This window comes from Myotis brandtii, unplaced genomic scaffold (genome assembly GCF_000412655.1).
Source record: "Myotis brandtii unplaced genomic scaffold, ASM41265v1 scaffold744, whole genome shotgun sequence".
In the NCBI taxonomy this organism is placed as follows: Eukaryota; Metazoa; Chordata; class Mammalia; order Chiroptera; family Vespertilionidae; genus Myotis; species Myotis brandtii.
The window spans coordinates 1,582,227-1,594,801 of record NW_005370965.1 but is presented as its reverse complement, the minus strand read 5'-3'; the positions used below and the strand labels follow the sequence as shown (position 1 = coordinate 1,594,801).

The 12,575-nt window shown below is 50.8% G+C and overlaps 1 protein-coding gene across 2 annotated transcripts in view; it reads left to right on the top strand.

The window, feature by feature from the left end:
- ARMC9 (armadillo repeat containing 9) overlaps positions 1-8,148 on the top strand; it is a 101,354-nt gene extending 93,206 nt beyond the window's left edge. For both annotated transcript variants that reach the window (XM_005882967.2, XM_005882968.2), the window contains 2 exons: positions 5,815-6,002; positions 7,287-8,148. In XM_005882967.2, coding sequence (XP_005883029.1) covers positions 5,815-6,002; positions 7,287-7,309 — 211 coding nt within the window. In that variant the 3' untranslated portion in view covers positions 7,310-8,148. The remainder of the gene's footprint in view (positions 1-5,814; positions 6,003-7,286) is intronic.
- The last annotated feature ends 4,427 nt before the right edge of the window (positions 8,149-12,575 follow it).

Below are 12,575 nucleotides of genomic sequence, written 5' to 3'. Positions count from 1 at the left end.
GAGAGGTGACCTTGGTTAAAACACATAGCGCCAAGAAGGTGAGCAAACATATTAAGAACAGTATGCCATATACGCCAGACTGTGTCAAGCAGCAAGGATGTACCGACTCCCGGCAAAAAACAGAGATGAGAAACATCGATCAGCTGCCTCCTGCTCGCCCCCTAATGGGGATCGAGCCCACAACCAAGGTACATGCCCTTGACCAGAATCAAACCCAGGACTCTTCAGTCAGTGGGCCAATGCTCTATTCACTGAGCCAAACCAGTTATGGTAGTTTATCTCTTACTTCCCCCACTCCCTCCCCTGCCTTCCCTCTGAGGTTAAATATGTTATTATTGATTTTTTAGAGAGAGGGGAAGGGAGGAGAGAAAGAAACATTGATGAGAGAAACATCGATCAGCTGAGGCTGGCTTTAAGGTATATTAGTCAGGGTTCTCCAGAGAAACAGAACCAACAGGATATGTGTGTGTGTATGTATATGTGTGTATATATATATATATATATATATATAGAAGAGAATCATTGATCAGCTGCCTCCTGCATGTGCCCTGTTGGGGATTGAGCCACCACCTGGGCATGTGCCTTGACTGGGAATCGAACCGGTCAGGGCACATGCCTCCTGATTCATAGGTCAACATTCAACCACTTAGCCATGCCAGCTGGGATACATTTCTTTCTCACAGTGTGGAAGGCTAGAAAATCCAACCTCTGGGTGCCTGCAGATTAGGTTTCTGGTGAGAGTCCTTTACCCAGGTTTACAGACAACCATCTCCTTGTTCTTTTCCACATGATGAGAGAGAGAGAGAGAGAGAGAGAGAGAGAGAGAGCTTTACTCTAAGGCAGTGGGTCTCAACCTTCTGGCCCTTTAAATACAGTTCCTCATGTTGTGACCCCCAACCATAAAATTATTTTCGTTGCTACTTCATAACTGTAATGTTGCTACTGTTATGAATCGTAATGTAAATATCTGATATGCAGGATGGTCTTAGGCAACCCCTGTGAAAGGGTCGTTCAACCGCCAAAGGGGTCGCGACCCACAGGTTGAGAACCACTGCTTTAAGGCATTGGCTCACATGATTTACTTTAAGGAACTGTAGAGTCTTGACAAGTCCAAAATTTGCAGGGTGGGCCAGCAGGCTGGAGACTTGGGGAAGAGCTGAAATTCAACTCCAAAGGCCATCTGGTGACAGAATTCCTTCCTGATCAGGGAAGTTCAGTTTTTTCCTACTCAGGCCTTCAGCTGATTGGATGAGGCCCACCCATATTATGGAGGGCAATCTACTTTATTTATAAAGTCCACTTACTTAAATCTTAATCTCATCCAAAAACACCTGCACAAAAACATTCAGACATAACATTTGAATAACTATCTGGGTACCATGGCCCAGCCAGGTTGACACATAAAATTAACCCACACAAAAGGGTTTTGATACACATTACCAAGTTGCTCAGCTAAAGGCTAGGGCCCTTTTCTGGTTGCCCTGGGATGGGGAGATTATAGAGTCCTGAGCCCTGCTGCTCTCCCTTTACTTCTTGCCAGCTCACTTCAGCTGCCCCCAACCCTGCAAACTTGACATTACTGCCCATCAGCTTCAAGGCCCCATTTGGCAAAGTTGGCCAGCCATCCTGAGTCTGCATAGCTAGCTCCTGTGACCCTGGATGACCCTCCCTGGCCTGTGACCACGTGATGGGTCATCCCAGGCAACTCAGGCTAACCCTCTGCCATTCCCACTACCTGGAATAGCTTCCAGTGTTTACCTGGTTGTTTTTAATAGTTTCTCTCAGTTGTTTCTTCTTAAAATGTAGTAGGGCTACATTTAAAAATGGTCATGATGGTTATCACCACAACTTAAAAATAATTAACTGCTAAAACAATGATAAAAATATTGAGATTAAAATAGCTAAATAGGAAAAAAAACTCATTTGAATCAAATAATAGTGGGTAAGAAAGCACCAGCGATGCAACTGGTCTCACTGTCTTACAGTCTTTGCTCATGGATCAAACAGGCTCCGTGAACTCCCAGGAGCAGGAACCGGGTCTGGTTGATCTTTCATCCCCAGCACCCAGCACAGCTCTTAGCACACACGCATTAGCAACGAATGAAAGAAAAGCAAACCGTCAGGGCAGAGGCTTAATGAATTACAGTACATCAATCAGATGAAAAGGCTCACAACCATCTATCTATATAAAAGGCTAATATGCTAAGTGTCCCTCCCACCATCTGACCGTTCTCTATGATGCACACTGACCATCAGGGGGCAGATGCTCAATGCAGGAGCTGCCGTGACACGCACAGAGAAATGTCACCGTGGACCTGGTGCCCACAAAGCAACACTTGGCTTCCCCCAAGTGGGACACAGGCCCCGCCACCACCCCAGAGCGACACCCACCAAATCATAGCCAATGCTACTGAGACCCCATGGGGCAAAATACAACCCACCACCCAGCCCAGTCCAGAAACAGTGGCTGTGGCGCCAGGTAATGATGTCATGTGGCAATGCCCAGCTTCCATTCCCTAGCGACAGGCCATCTATATATAAAAGGCTAATATGCTAAGTGTCTGTCCAGGTAATGACATCACATAGCAACACCCGGCTTCCTCTCCCTAGCAACTAGCCTCCTTGCAGTTTCTTCAGCCCAGGAACACGACTTGCTTATAGCCAGGTGGAAACATTTCACACTGTAACCAAATATCTGTGAAGCATTTTCCCGTGCCTCATCTCATTTGATCCTCACAGAAGTCCTGGAGTAGGTAGATAGGAGACTCGGTAGAATCCTATTTTCTTTTCATTAGCCAGAAAACGGAGATTTAGAAAGTTTAGAAACTTGACCCAACTGAAAAGAAGTAAGAAATGGTGGACCTTAAAAATGACTTCAGGTTTTGTCACTGCGCAGAATATAGTCAAACACTGCTTCAGTTAAATACTTTACCCTTTGTTCTCCCTGCATGATCTACAATAATAATCTGCTTCATGTTGATATTCACTGCTGTGTTGCTGACAATTACCTGAAAGAGAAGTTGGGGTGCTTCACTGGGCTGGAGAAAGTTTAGCTAAATCAGAAAGCAGGTCTAATTAAGCAAGTTTATTCCATATATATAAAAGGCTAAGTTGACTCGTACATGTGCGATACATATAAAGCTCTTGCTGACGCCAATCGCACGTGTGTGTTTCGAGCTGTCATTGTCCATCGTGAATTTGGTTGACACTTCTATTATAGAGAAAGGGTGAATAGCAATATTAAAATGTTTCTTCTAATTAATTTCCTTTCAATGTGCATGAATTCCTGCACTGGACCACTAGTCTATACATATAAAAGGCTAATATGCTAAGTGTCTGTCCAGGTAACGACATCATGTAGCAACTCCCGGCTTCCTCTCCCTAGCGACTAGCCTCCTTGCAGTTTCTTCAGCCCAGGAACACGACTTGCTTTATAGCCAGGTGGAAACATTTCACACTTTAACCAAATGTCTGTGAAGCGTTTTCCTGTGCCTCATCTCATTTGATCCTCACAGAAGTCCTGGAGTAGGTAGATAGGAGACTCAATGGAATCCTATTTTCTTTTCATTAGCTGGAAAACAGAGATTTAGAAAGTTTAGAAACTTGACCTGACTGAAAAGAAGTAAGAAATGGTGGACCTTGAAAATAATTATGATAGAAGCTACTCAGACCCATGGAGAGAGAATGGAATAAGGCTCCAAACTGGAGTAATACAGAATAGCATAGAAGTGTGACTACAGCTCTGTGAAAACATGCACCAGTGGGAATGGTATGCTGTGGGAAATATTCGAGGGATAATATGAAGGATAATATAAAAGTAAATTTTCTTTTGAAAGAAAAAATTATCTTAAAGTCTAAAAAACCTAGTAGGGCTAAATCGCCCCTCTCCTCCTCAGCCTGGTGTGGAAGATTTCTTGCCTGAACTATGGGCAGTCTTCATGCCAATCTTTTCCTAAATTTGAATTTGGAGACTTTGAGATATTTAAGTTTTCTGATTATTAAAGTAACATATTCTCAATGTAAAAATAAAAAGGGAGGGAGGCATGTAGAAATATAGAAATGAGTCAAATAGAAAATTCCATAGTTTCCTCCCAAGTCCCACTCCCCAGAGCCATAAGCCCCATTTGTGGGGCATGGACCACAACTGGGTGCCTGGAACAACCTCGCTGGATTGTCACAGCTGTCTTATAGGCATTTTACAGCTGGGGAAACTGAGGCTCCCAAAATGTCAGTGGACTTGCTCACGGTCAGTTACCAGTTAGAGAGCAGCAGAGCAGGACTGAGTCCTGGCCCTTCAGTGAGCCAGGCGCCCTCACCAGCCGCTGGGTCCTACACTCCCAGTCTTCCAGGAGCACACCCACAGGCACGCATGCATGCCCCCCACCACCCACGGGAAAGCCCTGCAGCCTGTCATCATCTCCCTGTTCTGGCCTGGGGACCCTCACCTGCCAAGCTCCACAGCTGCCTGCCCTGTGCCAACTGTGTGCAGCCCTCAGACAGAGGCGTCCACGTAGAGTAGGAAAAATGGACCTGCAGTTTCTGAGCATCTGTTGCATGCTGGGAGCTGCTCATTCAACGGTGACAACAACCCTGGGTGACAGCCTGGACTCTAGCCTTCAGAGTTATAGTCAGGAAAATGGGCACATAGATAGCAAGGGCCGCAGAATTCAAGGTGGGAGCAAGAGGTGAGCGTGTATTCAGGTCAATGACAGCCAAAGAGCAAAGGGCTGGGTGAGGGAATCATATCCCAACCCCAGCCACGTAGCTGGGAGGTCACAGAGTCAGGATCCCACTCCCAAGACTTCTTCTCTAACAGCACGGAGTGACGGTGGCTGTGGGCTGGAGGGAAGGAAGACTCCATTCCAAGATTGGCCAACGGTCTGCACAGCCGGTCCATCAGGCTGGGACCCAGAGGACGTCTGGAGAACGTCCGGGTCTTAGGCCCCACTGGGTTCAGATCTTGGCCTCCCCACCTGCTTGTTATGTGTGTGACCTTGGAGCCTCAGTTTCTACATCTGAAAAATGGGGTAGTAATGCCTGCCTCACAGGATCATTAAAGGTCACCTTCTCAGAGAGGCCGTCCCTGGTCATCCTATCTAAAATTTGCTTTCTGTTGTTCCTATAACAAATTGCCACAAGTGTAGTGACCTGAACACCACGCATTTATTATCTTACAGTTCTGTGGGCTAGAAGCCCGACCCAGACAGATCCCACTGGGCTGCAATCAAGATGTCCACAGGACACGTTCCTTTCTGCGGTTCTCGGGGAGATTCTCTTTTCTGCCTGTTCTGGCTCCTGTCTGCTCTGGCTCGTGGCCCCTCCTCCACCTTCAGCATCTCCATCCCTTTCTCCATGGTCATACCTTTTCTCTGACTTCTCTCTCTCCCACTTTTATGTACCCCTGTGGTTTTTGGCCCACCTCAAAAATCCAGGGTAACTCCCTGTTTTAAAGTCAGCAGATTAGCAACCTCAATTCCCATTTGTCATGTGACATTCCAGGGATTAGGCCTGGACATCTTTGCTACCATTTTTCTGCCAACCACACCTTCCCTCACACTTCATTCTCTCCCGGGCTCCCCATTCCCCTTCCCCGCTTATCTCCTCCTGAGCATGTATTTCTTTTCTTTATCTCCTCCCCTAGAATGTGAGCTCCAAGGGGACAGGAACTTAAGCCTCTGGGTGCCCTGCTCTACCCACCCCCACCCCATATCCAGGGCACTGCCCGCCTGGCTTCTATGTTCAGAGCGGGAGTCCTTCCTCCTGAGACTCCCTACCAGCAGTAACTTTGACTCTAGCTTGCACATTTCGTTCTAGGGAATTTTCGTCAGCCTTTGCCTGCAAGCCCCGGACCCCCTGTACCCCGGAGATCCTGGATCTGAACCCACCCAAGGCCAAGGCGTCAGCCCTGGCCCCTCAGTTCTCCTCACGTGGCCCCCAGCAGGCCAGCCGGCCTAGCTACACTGCGTCCTCCACTGCGTCGTCCTCCACGAGGGGCCTGCAGAGTAAGTCTTCCCTGTGAGGGTCTCCTTTCCCGTGGAGAAGGGCCCTGTCCGCAGGACCTGTTTTGCATTGGTCTCTCCATTTAAGAAACTGCCTTTGGCCTGAGGGGCTCATGCACAAGCTAATGGAGTGAGACCCTCCAGGCCGTGCCTCTCAGAGATCAGATCCCCTCTCTGTGGGGCTTCATGTGCTCAGCCCTGAAACCCGGACCTGCCTTCTGGTGGGAGGCAGCCAGCCTCCTGGAAGACAGGCCTGTGGAGGGACTGAGGGACTGTCCCTGGGGTCCCCCCTCCTGCTCTGTGCTCGCTGTAAAGACCACTTTTCCCTCTCTCTGCTCCCTCCCAGCCTTGGCCAGTTGACTGCGCGCGCACACACACACACACACACACACACACGGAGGGACTGAGGGACTGTCCCTGGGGTCCCCCCTCCTGCTCTGTGCTCGCTGTAAAGACCACTTTTCCCTCTCTCTGCTCCCTCCCAGCCTTGGCCAGTTGACTGCGCGCGCACACACACACACACACACACACACACACCACAACTCCCCAACTGAGCCTAGACCTTTCTAAAGAGCTTTACTGAAGATAAGGGGAAACAGAAGAGGAGCAGAACAAAAGAATATCAGGCAGCTCAAAGCCAGGCACACTCAGGATATGCTCATTCCTGTGACGGCTCTGCCCCAGCCCTCCCTGCCCCACAGCCTTCCTGACGTGGCCCTGGGCCCTCTGGCCAACTGGGGACCGGCAGGGCTGGGACTGTGGTTCAGGGGCCACGACTGGGAAGCCTGTCTGCTGGGAACACACAGCACAGCCCCAGCCCCTCTCTCCACCCGAGGGGCAGGTCAGGCTGCTTCCTCACAGAGGAAGCACCAGCCAATGCTAGGAAGCCCGGCCAGGAGAGGCAGGCAGGCCTCTAACCTGCCCAGTCAGGCTGCACCAGCCAGGAGCCCTGCGAAGGTTACGGATGTTATGTGAGAACAACATGTAGCTGAAGGGCTGGCCGGTGTGGAGAGCTCAGTGAGCAGTGAGATTTGTGACCTGTGACCTCAGCAAACACATGAGCGTTTACCAGCAAAACTCACTGAGCCCCCACACCGAGCAGCCTGCAGCCTGCTTCCTGGGAGGAAAGAGTGTGGCCAAGCAAGTCATGCCCCGGCCGCAGAGCAGGTGAGCGGGAGGAAGGCCTCTATTTTGTTTGCGCAGCGTCAGTTGAAAGAGGGACTTGTCTGGGACAGAGGGGCTCTGTACGGACTGGTGCTGGCAGCTCACTCTGGCTTTCTCCTCCAGGCAGCCAATCTCTCAGGAAGTGAGGCTGGTTTCTTCCCAGCTCACCGAGCCTCTGCAGGACCAGCCAGCTTCCCGGCAGCAGCCGCAGATGACAGATGTGAAGAGACAGTTGTCTATGAGCCACTGTAGCTTGGGGAACTGAGGGGAGGACCGCTCTCCAGCCGGCCCAAAAGCAGGCCTCCCACAGCCCCGTGACCCAGGCTCCTTTTCTGCTCCTGGCTCGGCCAGACGAGGAGGGCTGGGGAGGTCCTGTCGTTGCCCTTCCCTGGTCGTCCTGCTCACACAGAGGAGAGGGCTTCGCAGGCACATCACTGGGTAGACAGCACGAGTCAGATCAGCAAGCAGGTCCACCTCGGAGCTTGTGTGGAGGCGCCTGGGACCCAGCTGGAGCCAGGCCGTGGCCTTGGCAGAAACTGGCTCTCCTCACCCGGACCAACTACAAGGAAACAACAGCGATTTAGACTCAGAGAAATTCATTCCCAAGCCATATGCCTGACCAGCAGACTTGATATTCTCCTCCTCTTCTAAAACCTGGTAAGAATAGGTTTGTTCCCATCTGTGACTCGGAAGGTGGCTGATCCAGAGTAGCCCTGCGCTTCTGCACACGTCGTTTAAAGGCTCCAAGGGTTGGCCAGTTGGCCTGTCTCCTTACCTCTAAGACCAGAACCACAACTGTTCCACTAGCAAAGTGACAGGTTCCCACTGGGAAGGCCCTGTGACATCAGAGCTCACATATTAGGACAAAGGAAGGAAATTCCCCTGCAGAGCCAGCAAGGCCGGGTATGGGAAATGGTGCCCAAGCTAAGAGCAGGGTCTGACCTCTCCTAAAATAGAAATATTGAAATAAATTTGTCAGTAGTTAGATGGTGTGTGTGTGTGTGTGTGAATACAATCACATGTTCCCCCCAGGCTCTCCATCTGCCCTGGCCAGGCCCTTTAGTGGGGACATGGTTGTCTCACTGGACATAAGTAAAGGATAAGCATTGCATTTTTCAGTGACCTTCTGACTCCTCGGGGGAGCAGACAAGAGGCCAGGTGACCCATGAGGTGACTATAAACTTGTCAGCAGTCGGGACCCTGGGTTAATCTCGTGAGTTCTTGGCAGTGGCACAGGCTGGGCATGATAGAACTTCGGGGTAGTGTGGCTGGCCCCGCAGCCACATCTCGAGTCTCTGGAAATGTATGAGCCCCTCTTCCTGGGGAAGAAGCCGTGGAGAACACTCCTGCCTTCTCAGGAATGCCACCCTCCAGGCGTTCTCTGGTCTTTTGACTTGACCTGATGAGGCAGAAAGAGAAAACACAAATGCTTATCTCCGGTGTTGTTGATATGAGCAGACGGGAAAAGCCCAGACTGAGTCCTGGAAGTGGAATCACTTTGTGGTGAACTTCTGCACGCAATGGAAAACATCTTTCCCGCTCTCCCCAGTGAATCCACCCGCTCAGATTCCTGGGGTGCCACCGACTGGCACGGCCTTTCCCCGCCTTCCAGTGGGAGCTGCCGACTCCAGCAGCCCCGAGGGAGTGGGAGTCATCCTTTCCGCCCAGTGTCCCCCGGGGGTGAAGGCTGTTGCTCCCCCTCTTTGGATGAGCTAAAGTCTGATTTGTAAATGTCTGGCCATTTCGAGAAAATAAGAGATTGTCTTTTAGAGATGAGGGGAGTATCCTACTCAGGTCAAACTACACTGAGCTCATAGGTGTGGCTGGCTGGTTCTTCTGGGAAAGTAAATAGTGCCCAGCCGCTGAGCCACGCCCGGAGAGTCCTCATGCAGACACACACCTCCCACCAAGGCTGACAGCCAGAGGAGACTGTAAAATATCAGCAACGTACTCCTCAGCATTCAGGAAGGCCGGCTACTGGCCCCTCATGTCTCCTTAGCAGGCATTGATCTCATTTACTTCATTCAGAGCAGACGGAAATAGCTTCTATTATAATCCTGGGTGAGACTATAACAGGTAGAGATTTGAGATCCAGTCAGATACCAGGGGACACTCAGCAAATTGGGAAGGATTTAGCCCAAATCAAAATAGCTAAATAAAAAACAAATGCACAGCCGTAACCAGTTTGGCTCAGTGGATAGAGCGTTGGCCTGCGGACTGAAAGGTCCCAGGTTCGATTCCGGTCAAGGGCATGTACCTTGGTTGCGGGCACATCCCCAGTAGGAGGTGTGCAGGAGGCAGCTGATCGATGTTTCTCTCTCATCGATGTTTCTCTCTCTCTCTCTCTCTCTCCCTTCCTCTCTGTAAAAAATTAATAAAATATATTTAAAAAATAAATAAATAAAAATAAAAAACAAATGCACAAATAAATAAGAATGATACAAAAAAATCCATGACAAAATATTAAACTTTTAAATAAAAACAAGACGTGACCCTGCACCTGTATGACCCTACCTCGTTTTGCCAAACCCTAATCCAAGCCCCAATTCCAATAAAACTTTTATTATAAAAATAGGCAGCCAGCCCACGGCCAGAGTTTACCGATTTGATTTTTTTTTAATAGTGCATTAAAATATTTAACTTGACTGCTGAGTTTGCAGGCACCCCCTTTCATTTTGTGTGCAAGGTGAATGCTCCCCATGCCTCCTGCCCTGCCTGGCTCTGGGGGCTCCTCCTGCTCCCTCCAGTGTGCCGATAGGTGGGGGGCGGCGGGGGGGGCTACCTATCTTCACCTCTTCAGACACCGTCAGTGGTAAGTTGTGCTAGGAGTGATTCCGTTCACTTTTGCACATAAACTACCCCCAAAACTTAGTGGCTAAAAACAACAATTTACCAGCTTATAATTGTGTGGGTCAGCAGTGGAGCCTGGGCTCAGATCGGCAGTTGGGCTTGGCCGAACCCAGACATGCCTCTGTGGTCAGAGGACAGGCAAGGGCCTCACTCGTGGCTGGGGTGGCTGTTGGTGGGTCCTGGGTTCTTCTCCATGAGGCCTCTCATCCTCCAGCAAGCTAGCATGGGCTCGTTCCCAGGGCGGTCTCATCCTCCAGCTAGCTAGCGTGGACTCGTTCCCAGGGCGGTCTCATCCTCCAGCTAGCTAGCGTGGACTCGTTCCCAGGGCGGTCTCATCCTCCAGCTAGCTAGCGTGGACTCGTTCCCAGGGCGGTCTCAGAGCCCCACTGCATAAGAGAGGTCAAGCCCACGTGCTATTCAAGTCTCCACTCACATCATGATACTGCTCTCCCACTGGCCAAAGCAGGTCACATGACCAAGGCCAAGGTCTGTGCAGATGGACAGGATACAGGGAAACTGACAAGACTGGAGCATGACCAAAACAACCTACCACATGGAAGGTGTTCAGAACATACTTCTCGGAACCAAATCTTTCAGGTTGTTTTTCCACTGTGGCATAACCTCCCTACCTTCATTTAGTCCAACTAACATCCCGTGGGGCTGCCCTGAGCTGGGGTGTGGAGTGTTGTGATTTTGCTATATTAATATTTGTTAAGTAGAGTCCTGGGTGAAAGATCGTAGGGGACAGTGGAAGAGAGAAATTAGTTACTCACAGGAAAAGCTGAGGTGGCCAGTTGGATGCTGAAGGCACTGGGGTGGGGGGTCCTAGAGAAGAAAGAGGGGACAAGTTGATGGCATGAGCTCTAAGAAGGGAGGCTGGAGCAAAGGCCAGGGAGCAGTGGTCTGGAGAAGCCCTGGGAGCTGGGGGCCACCAGGCCCTTCCCTGGGACCTGGGTAGGAGCAGGTGTGCTGAGCCAGCTGTGGCGGGGCACTACACTTTCTGGTGTTAAACATAGCCATTACCAAAACTCAAATTACATAAACTTACAATGAAATTAATTCTATGAAAAACAAAGGTAATAAGTACTCAATTATTTTATTACGTTTACCATTGTTTGTGTCCTGGAGGTCACTTATATCTGCTGTGTGCAGGGGTGTGTAAGGAGGTGCAGTCTGAGGCAGAAGGTTGGGTAGACCAGGGACTGTGCTGGGGATGGTGTGGGTCCAAAGGGTGGCATGGGTAGTGGACCGTCAGCTACTCTGGCAGCCTCTGCCCACATCTGTTTCTACATGTCCGCAGATCTCTGGCGTTGGCCTAAAGTGCCAGCATCATTTCACTCCTGGGTTGTCACCTAACAGGAACTAACTTGCAGCCTTTCTCCCTGGGCTGCGTGATAATGGAGGACCAGATGGTTAATGGAATCTTCCTGGACACCTTCCCACTTAGCACACTGCTGCTCACACTTCTCTCTGTGTGTGGCCCAGAAACACACCGGCCCCACGGGCTGAAGGGTGTGGCACTGCTCCTGGCTGCCGTCACAGCTCTTGCTAGTGACCTACACGTCCAGAGCAGCCTTTCTCCCTGGGCTGCGTGATAATGGAGGACCAGATGGTTAATGGAATCTTCCTGGACACCTTGCCACTTAGCACACTGCTGCTCACACTTCTCTCTGTGTGTGGCCCAGAAACACACCGGCCCCACGGGCTGAAGGGTGTGGCACCGCTCCTGGCTGCCGTCACAGCTCTTGCTAGTGACCTACAAGTCCAGAGTGATGACGACCTGGGTTTGCTGGAAACCCTGGTTTATTTGCAGAAGGCTGGGCTGATAAAGTCTGGATATAGTGCCTGAGCCAAAGGCAAGAAGAGTGGGTCAAAGGGGGCTAGAGTCACCTGAAACGAATATAATATTGTAATCAACTGCACTTTCTTTGAAAGGTGCCAGGGCGTGAAGTGGGGACACTATCACCATTCCCAGATGGCGAAACTAAAATGCTGGCTGCCAGTGGCCACGTCCCAGTCTGCAGGAAGAGAGGCAAGGATGGTGGCCACGCAGTCTCTGGTGGGACCGACGGTGATGCCAGAGTGCCACGGTCATGGTCTCCTGGGGGACCAGACCCGCTCCACAGCCTCAGTCATGAGGGTCAAGGTCCATGGGAGGATTCTAAGGTCACCATAAGGCAGGAGCAGCAGCAGGCCAGGCAAACTGAACCAAAAAGTTCCAGGTCATATTGCCATTAAGTACAGCTTCTCAGAAACTCGGTCTGGCCCAGGGCCGAAATGCAAGAAAGCTTGGTGCCAGAGTGTGAGGCCCCAGGACTATGGCCTGGGCGGGAACAGCGGGCTTGAAATGCCCTGGCTGCCTTTGTGTCCCACCTAGGACCACTCTGGCCTGTCCCCTCTGCACCCTGGAGAGTTTATGGAGCCATAGGCACTGGGACGGAGAGAGGAGCATGAGCCAGGAGGCCCCCTCCCCTCCTCCCTACTTTGACCCTTTGGTCCCTGGGTGAGTCCCTGGTGCCCTCTCTTCTTCCCAAGCTGTCTTCCGGCAGGGGCAGGGGCTGG